An 8,708-nucleotide genomic window follows, 5' to 3' on the forward strand; every position below is an offset into this window, starting at 1 on the left:
TTATCTGATCTGATGTGTTTTTTTCTACTTTTAGTCTTATTCTTCAACAGACTGAGACTTTCTCTACTTGTAAAATGATCTTTTAAACTGACAAACGTTGTGTTTGTAACTCATGGCTCCATTCAGGTGGAATCGAAGCAAATTTTCTCTGAAATAAGTTCACTACGCACTTTTCTCTAATCTTTTATTTATTTTATGAAACTAATCACACCACTATGGCTGCTATTACTTGTTATTTTGAGTTTTTGACATAAATTGCTCTGGTATTGTTCCTATTTTATTATATTCTTATTTTTATTACATATCTTTTTCACGGTGTCCTTATTTATCTGAACTTTTTTCTGTCTCTGTGCTGCTGTAACACCCAAATTTCTCCTTTGGGCGATCAGTAAAGGATTATCTCATCTTAAATTAAACTATGATTGGAGTTTAGAGGGTAAATGTCTACTCAACAAGACGAATTAGATGCTGACTTTGTAAGTCACAGGACAAAAAGGTTGGAAACAGCTGCTTTTAGTTTTAAAATTAAAATATTTACCCCTGAAATGTAGTGAGCAGACATGCAAAATGAAAATACTCAAGTAAATTACCTTAAAAGTGTATTTCAGTGCCTACTTTAGTAGCTTTGTCACTTAAATATGTTGTAATGGAGTTTGCCCAACTTGCAGAAGTGAAGTTTATCTTCCTCCTGATAAGCAGAAGTACAAAGAACTTCATTTTAATATTTAGTGAGAGTGTCTAGTGTCACTCATGTTGTCTTGCAGTGCTTTTATCAAACAGATGTCAGAGTCTTGTGATAGACAGGAAAAGGTCAAAGTTCACCCTTCATACTGTCACCATAAACCACAGATGTTTGTACTTTGCACTTACGGTGAATTACTGTTACTGTTGCATTATTATGTGTGACAGGAAAGTAGTGAAGTTCATCTGAACAGTAATAAAATTAAATGTAAGTCTGTGATATTCCTCATAAGATTTCACTGCTGGTGTCAGTGAGCGGAAACACTGAGGAGAAAAGTGCTGAACAAAAGCACACAGAAGTGATGTCCGTGAATCTGTGGGCCCAGTGCATGCTGGGAGGGTCTCCAGCACACCTTCCTCGTGTACCTGCGACCTCAGCCAATCATATGAATGCTGAGCGTGGTTTCAAAATAAGAGCGCATTGTTTATCATGTAAAGCTTTAAAATTAACTTGATGAGGACAAACAGGATCACTTTAGCTTTTAAGTGATATTTTGTGATTGTAATAAATATATATTGTGATTGCTTTTAAATGTCGTAGCCTAATACTTCATATAATAGATAATAAATAATTATCAATAATTAAGGATGTATACCGTGGTGTCTTCTGCCTCCTCACCACCAGGCGGCGCTGTCCATCCACACTGAGCTCCTCAGTTCAATAGTTCAGATGAAATTAGTTTATTTAGCAGCAGGAAGCTCTTTAAAATGTAAAAAACATATAAAAACATAAATATTCTCCTCTAAAGAGAGTAAACATGTGACAGCACCTGGTAATTATTATTAAATAAAGATTAAAGTTAAAGAACATCTTGTACAATACAGAGAATATGTTGGATGTTTAGCATTTATTCCCTTTTTTTTCTGCTAATACAACAAAAATCCAAAAATGTAGGAATTTCCACCGTTTATATTTTTGAATGTAACATGACAATGAAATAAATGTTTCACAATAAGCAGCAGATGCACCTGAACTGGATTAGACGAGTGATGTTTTCTGTTTTGCTGTAGCAGGAAGTGGAAGAAGTGGAGGAGGACGAGTGAGATGATGATGGAGGAGGTGGAGCAGAGAGGCGTCACAGAGGAGGAGACACCTCCGAGGGTGAGACAGGAACCTCTCCAGTTACTGCTTATCTGTTCTCTGTTTGACTGAATCAAAACATTTAATGTGTCTTATGATAGAAGCTGGTGAAGGTGATTCACCGTTTTAATACATTTTTATCTTCAAAATGCAGGAAAACTTGATGGAAATGTCACTTTTTTTGGATTTCATGTGCTGGAATAACACCAGAGCTGCACCACTGTCATTGTTATACATGTACACGCCCTGTACATGCCCTTTTACATTACATATTTTGGGTTTAAAATGACTGATAGGTAGTAAAAGTGTTGGAACTGCCGTTCTATCGCTCTCTGCACACACCAGACTACATTCACTAAAACAGGGATTTACACCACGCAGAACATGGGTCTAGTGCTGACTCCATTTGTTAGTTTGCTTGTCTTATTGTGTGACTTTGGTGTTTTAAAGGGTTAGTTTGGATCCAAACTAACATGTTAAAACACCAAAGTCACAAGTCACAAAGTCAAAAGTCACAGCAACCAGACTAGCAACTCGCACGTTCTTTGAGGTAAAATTGCAACTTTTGTCAATGGAGTTTGGTGGCTTTGGAGACTGCTATGACTCGGCTGTTTGTGGTTAAACCAAAAGGATCTTCCAGGTCTCTCTCTGTAGGGATCCTTTCCATGATGCTGTCACACACTCAGAATAACACTCTGAGCCTGTCAGTGGATCAAACAAGCTCTTTTAGAGTGAAACCAGACGGAAGACAATTAAGAAAGCGTAAAATAATGTCTACATTCACATAGTCGCAGGCTGCAGCTAATTAGCAGAGGCAGCTGTTAGCATTAAAAACTCATTCCTCCTGCGTTCTCTCAGCGTCACCGACTGCCCGAGTTATCAGTGTATTATACACATTGAAAACAGACGTGTGGTTGATGTATTTGTTCTTCACAGATATTCCACACGTACAAACATTACGTAACCGGCTGAATAAAGGAAAAGGAACAGCGTCCAGCAGCTAGCTGACAGCGTCAACAATGCTATCAGCAGTTGTCACGACAACAAAAGCAAACAGGTGTGACAAAGGGTGACAGTGATTGTTTGTGCGTCCGATAAGGCGGCCATTGTTGTGGTCAATAGTGATCATACGGTGGCAGGTACCAGGAGTGGTCCCTGCTGACATCAGAGCTGCAACAGGAGAGTAAAGCTGCAGGTTTACCTCCAGCAGCCACTAGGAAGGAAAAATTAAAATTCCTACATTTATGTGACACTAATGAGAGTAAACGCCCTGAAATAAACGCAGGTCTGGATGCTGAAGTCAAGTCTTTGTTCTCCTGTTGTTTAATCTTTGTGAATAAGAAAGCCTTATCGCTTAGCTGATACCGATCCATTATTATACGCCTTGATCCGCCCCGATATCAATCAATAAAGACTCGGGTCTGGACATCTCTGCCGTGTTTGACTGATTGCAGAAGCAGAGGCGGGATTTCTGGCGCAACTTCACCTGCTGCCAAAGGTGCACAGAGGACGACTTTATTATCTGAGCAGCATGTTTGTGGTCTTCATCAGGGTCACTGATTGATTGAGTGAGTGATTGATTGGCAGGTCTGTCAATCGAACTTGAACTAAATCTTCAGGCTTCAAAATAGTATAAAATAAATCAGCGCTCTTAAAGCAGATTGTCCCTTTAAGAGCTTCCTCCTGTGAGACACCAGCTCCTGTAACCTTTGGAAAGAGCAAAGGTGGAGTGTGTGTGTGTGTGTGTGTGTGTGTGTGTGTGTGTGTGTGTGTGTGTGTGTGTGTGTGTGTGTGTGTGTGTGTGTGTGTGTGTGTGTGTGTGTGTGTGTGTGTGTGTGTGTGTGTGTGTGTGTGTGTGTGTGTGTGTCATTTTGCCTCGCTGTCTCTTCAATGCGACACAACAACTTTGAGCCAAATTCCTTCGGCCCGGTGAGCCCTCCACAGGTGTGTGTGTCTGTGTCTGTGTGTGTGTGTCTGCCTCTGTGTGTGTGTGTCGTTACCTCTTATCTGCGTCAGGTGACCGCTTCCTGTCTTGAGTACTCCAGTGACCTCTGACCTCTTTGCCTGCAGCCAATCACGACAGGGTGCCGTCATCTCCGTGGCAACCTCGTAACCTTTTGCCCTGGGCTCTGATTGGCCCCCGTCAGCTCGGGTTCCCACGGTGATCCCTCCATCCTTCTGACCTTTGACCTCTTTACTGTCGGACAATGGTGACGTTTCTCTTCCAGGAAATGAGGCTCACGCTGCTTTCAAGAATCGTTGGAAATATGAAACTGAGAAAACTGCACATTTAAGGTCCCTAAAGCTGCTCTGGAAAGCTCAGCTTGTTGCAGGTTTGCTCTCATGGTGGATCACACACACAGATGAGTGAGGGAGAGTTTGATTTGAAGCTTCAACCAATCAAAACCAGCTTCTCCAGCCTTTGAATCAACCTGTTACGTGTTTAGTTCCTTCATAGCGAGATTAAAGGTGCTGTAGAGGGTCTACTTCACTGGTGGAAAAAACCTGAAAACTGACACGGACGTGCATGAATTCATTTCCCATCAAAGAAACTGGGTCTGAAAAGACTAATTCAAAATAGACAAGTAAAGCTGAAAAGCACAGCAACAGTTATTATCCTTCAGTGATCAGACTGACAGCGAGTCCACTTGGATCTGCTTTCATACCCGGTAGCCCCAAAGAATCCAAAAGCAGAATATTTTACTCTTATCTCACTTTTATCTCCTGGATATTTTGGAGATTTGAACCAGTCAGAAGCTGCTCTGTTCAAAATGGCGGCCGAAGAAAAGCCAGCTGTCCTCATTCAGTTCGTCTTGAAGCTGATTGGACGGCCCGTGACCTCGAGTGCAGCAACCCAGAACCTCTTCGACTTCTAAAGGATCTGACGCCCCTTCTGCACCTTTTCTTCAACAGGAAGTGAACAGTAACTGCAACCACGGCGACGATATCGTCACTTCCTGTCCAGCTGAGACCACGCCAGATGTCACCATGGAAACGGGGCAGAGCAAAGGTAGTCATACTGTAATGGTTGCCACGGCTAACGCTAATGTGCTAATGGCCAAAAATTAACTATAAGAAATATCAACACGGGCTTAAAACTCATCAGATGATTTAGACTGTTGGGATTTGATTTGAATTCATGTTGCCATGGTAACTCCCCATTGACCTTTGACCCCAGCTCCAGACCTTCAGGTGACCCCGCAGACGCCAGGACCAGTGGTCGTTCAAGGCAACAACAAGAACCCGGCCAGTGAGAAGCTGCAGAGAGTCCGCAAGTGGAGCATCACCACCTACAAGGTGAGACTGGGCCTTTCATTGCTGTCAGTAATCAATAATGACTGGCGTATAATCAATAAGTACGTCTCCCTGCTCTCCATCTGCAGTGCACCAGGCAGGCCCTCTCAGAGAAGCTTGGCCGTGGATCTCGTACGGTGGATCTGGACCTGGAGCCTCGTCTCGAGCTTCTCAAAGACGACCGACAACGCTACGAAAACGTGACCAAGCTGGCTCAGACGCTGGCCAATCAGCTCGCTCAGTTCTCAGTTACCCAGAAGACCATGGGGGACGCCTTCGCCGAACTCGGCCTCAAAACACCGGGACTGCATGTGAGTCTTGTTGGCGTGTTTTTGGTGGAACTGCTGCCAGTACAACTATTACTATTACACTGTTATTGTCCTGTAATGTTGTCCTGCTGCTGTTCTGTCCTGTTTGCTAAGTACTTCCAATCACAGCTTAGCAGGAGGGCGTTTTAGCCATGAAAACGTTAGCATGTCCACCAAACTAGCTTACAAGGTGCAGTAGTTGCCAAGTATTACCCACAAGGCCGTTGACTAACTTAACAATACATTAAAAAAGCTCTATTCGTAAGTAGTGCATCCACTGTTTAGTATTTCCCTTCCGTGTTGAAGCTTGTCCTGGATGCTAACATTCAGAGTTTAGCTAACATTAGCGTCTCCATGCTGCTATTTATTGGATTTACACTCCAGCAACTCTAATTCTACCTGAGATAGCGTTAACGTTTGCCCCTAAACGCCTTTATTTTGTAACAAAGTTAGCTAATAATGTTTAAAAATACAAACAAGTGTGACAGCTAAGCAGCAAGCAGGGTGATGCTAAAAGAAAACTGTCAAAAGGAGCTTCAGAGCTTCAAGTTTTCTATGGAATTTTTTTAATTTCCAAAGTCTAAACATCAATGTTTTGCAAGTTTCTTCTTTCAGTTCCATGATTTCAAGCTTATTTCGCGAGTACAAAATAAAAAAACAGCACAAAATTATATCAAAAGCATTTGATTTTGAAAGAGCTTCTTGGTTAGCTTGTAGCATCTTAGCTGTCTCTCGTTCAGGTGGAGTTTGGTCTGAACGCAGAAGCTCTGAAGTTTCTCTCTAAGAGTGGCGAGACCTTGACGGCGGCCATTAACACCTTCACAGCCGACATGAACACTCTGGTCAACAAAACCATCGAGGACACGATGATCAACGCCAAGCAGTACGAGGCTGCCAGGTGGGTGGAAAACACACTTCCTGTTTCCTGTTAGCCTGGATGTGCTGTAACCAGTCGCACCAGAGAGCTGCATATTTTCAGTGTTTCAGCATGAGAGACAACATTGGAAGGCATTCTGGGAAATGTAGGAAATCGTAATAGAAGTGCTTGAATTTTGTTCCCTCAAGTTTTGCCTTTAAATTCTGCTCTTCCCGGAAGATCTGTGGCTTTTCAGACTGCCACCAGGCTGCAAGAAATAATATATAAATAAAATTTGGCAAACTTCTCCGACGTCCAGGATCGAGTATGACGCGTACCGAGTCGACCTGGAGGAGCTGAACCTGGGGCCGAGGGACGCCGTCACAGTGCCCAAGCTGGAGAGGGCCCAGACAGACTTTCAGAGCCAGAGGGAGAGGTACCAGAAGATCAGAGACGACCTGTCCACCAAGGTCAAACTGCTGGAGGAGAACAAGGTGAGGAGGGACCACAGATTTCTGGTAAACCTGGAAATGGTCAATACGTCATCCTCCATGAATCCTGCAGAGATTTAGTGTGCTATGATCCATATTTCTTGCTTGACTAATTTTCTCTGAGATATTGAACATGGCAGAATGAGGCTGATGCTTCACATTTAAGGACAAATCCTGGATTCTCGCCCTCTTGTCTGCAGGTCAAAGTCCTCCATAACCAGTTGTGGCTGCTCCACGGTGCCGTCGCGGCTCATAGTTTATCGTGTCACGGCTTCCTTGAGAAAAACATCAGTGAGGCCAGCGAACACCTCAACGACCCCAGCGTGGACACCCCCTCCTGGCTGGAAGAAAGTTGACCGAACAACAACGGAAAATAGCCACATAGCAGGTAGAAGGATGTGGGTCCAGAAGATGTTTTGGGATTAATGGACATTATTGTTTTGGAACTGTTGAATGAGAATTTTCTAGGATGTGAAATTTGTGGGCTCGAGATGGATTTCGAGCATCTGGAGAGTTTCAGAAGTTGGTTAGTAATCGGGGAATTAATTATTTTGGATGCTGAATGGGCTCTTGTAGGTCTGGAACGGCTTAGGAAAGGTGGAACTTCATCACTTTCCAATCTCAAAATGTTGTGAAACCGCAAACAAAAGTCTTGGAAGGACTTTATTTTGAATTCTTGAAATGATATTTAGGACAAAGGAGTCTCAAGAATAATCTCTCTCTCTCTCTCTCTACTATACATACATTCACAGTGCTTGTGACTTCTGACCTGTTTAACAGAGACACACATATATGTACCCCTCCCGGTTTTCTTGCCTCAGTGTGTTGGGGAGTAAATCCATCTAATCCTCTGTGAGGCACTAAGCCTTTCTTTGAACTTTAAAAATCCCCAGCCACTGCAGTCAGAAACTCACAGCGACTAAAAGTGCCTCAACACTACAGCAGGAAAACAACTTCACAGTCTATAGGAGCTGGTACAATCCACATGTCTGCACCAGCTGGGGTTGGGCCACCATAGACGGGCCTCATGTAGATGAAACTGGACTTTTAAAACATTTCTGGGAGTATGTCATATTCAGCTTTAGCTCATTAACATTATTGCTATAAGAAGCCAAGAATGAAACTTGGCTGTTTTCTGGTTAATATGTTCTGTGCAAGCTGGACATTATTTTGGGTGTAAAAGCATCTTCTTATCACCAATCTACAATTTTTTAAGTTGAACAAAACCAACAGAGTGATAAGTCCTCACAGAGAAATGATCAGCTGATGTTATCGCATCGATTTTAATCAGCAGTTTTCTGTTTAAACTTTATTCCATATCAAAACACTAGGCAACCTGTAGGGACCAATAATCTCCTATGAACCAAAAAATGTTGCTTTATGTTGATGATGTTGCATCGTTCGTTAAAAAAAAAAATTAAAATAAAGGCTGGCTGTAGACCTTCTTCTCTGGTCTGCACGACAAGAAGCTCAGCAACCTGTAGGAGTAAATATTTTGCCACGAGCCCAATGTTGCTGTATGTTGATGATGATACCTTGTTTGTTGTGAAAGACTGGTGAGCCTGGCAAGATGCAAAGCAATATTTGGAAACCGATCATTTGTGACAAGCTAAAAAACTGTTGCTATATGTCGATGATGTTGCCTTCTTGCCGTTGTTAAAGACAGGATGAGTTCTATTGTTTATTTAATGTCTCTCATCAAACACTATATCGTAACATCTGAAGCAGCTTCACTGTTTACAACACTGTAGCAGCGTGTTACAAGTTGAGTAAAAGTTTGGATGGCTTGTTGATGGCCATCTTTACCGCTAACTAGCTAGCCACAGCTTTAGTTTCATCAGCACCTGTCTGGTTGGCAGACGGTCATGTCCTTCTTTGGTTTACATGACAAGACGCTCAGCAATCTGTCGGGACCAAAGAATTTCTGATAAGCTAAA

At 42.6% G+C, this 8,708-nt stretch overlaps 1 protein-coding gene across 1 annotated transcript in view; it reads left to right on the top strand.

Annotated features, from left to right (window-relative positions):
- The window catches only part of LOC139222584 (arfaptin-1-like), an 8,365-nt gene extending 1,238 nt beyond the window's left edge, over nt 1–7,127 (top strand). The window contains exons 2-8 of the mRNA XM_070854379.1: nt 1,753–1,843; nt 4,736–4,832; nt 5,001–5,119; nt 5,206–5,427; nt 6,165–6,322; nt 6,600–6,774; nt 6,972–7,127. Of these exons, the coding sequence (XP_070710480.1) occupies nt 1,787–1,843; nt 4,736–4,832; nt 5,001–5,119; nt 5,206–5,427; nt 6,165–6,322; nt 6,600–6,774; nt 6,972–7,127 (984 nt within the window). The 5' untranslated portion in view covers nt 1,753–1,786. The remainder of the gene's footprint in view (nt 1–1,752; nt 1,844–4,735; nt 4,833–5,000; nt 5,120–5,205; nt 5,428–6,164; nt 6,323–6,599; nt 6,775–6,971) is intronic.
- Nucleotides 7,128–8,708: the final 1,581 nt, after the last annotated feature.

This window comes from Pempheris klunzingeri, chromosome 23 (assembly GCF_042242105.1).
Source record: "Pempheris klunzingeri isolate RE-2024b chromosome 23, fPemKlu1.hap1, whole genome shotgun sequence".
Taxonomy (NCBI): Eukaryota; Metazoa; Chordata; class Actinopteri; order Acropomatiformes; family Pempheridae; genus Pempheris; species Pempheris klunzingeri.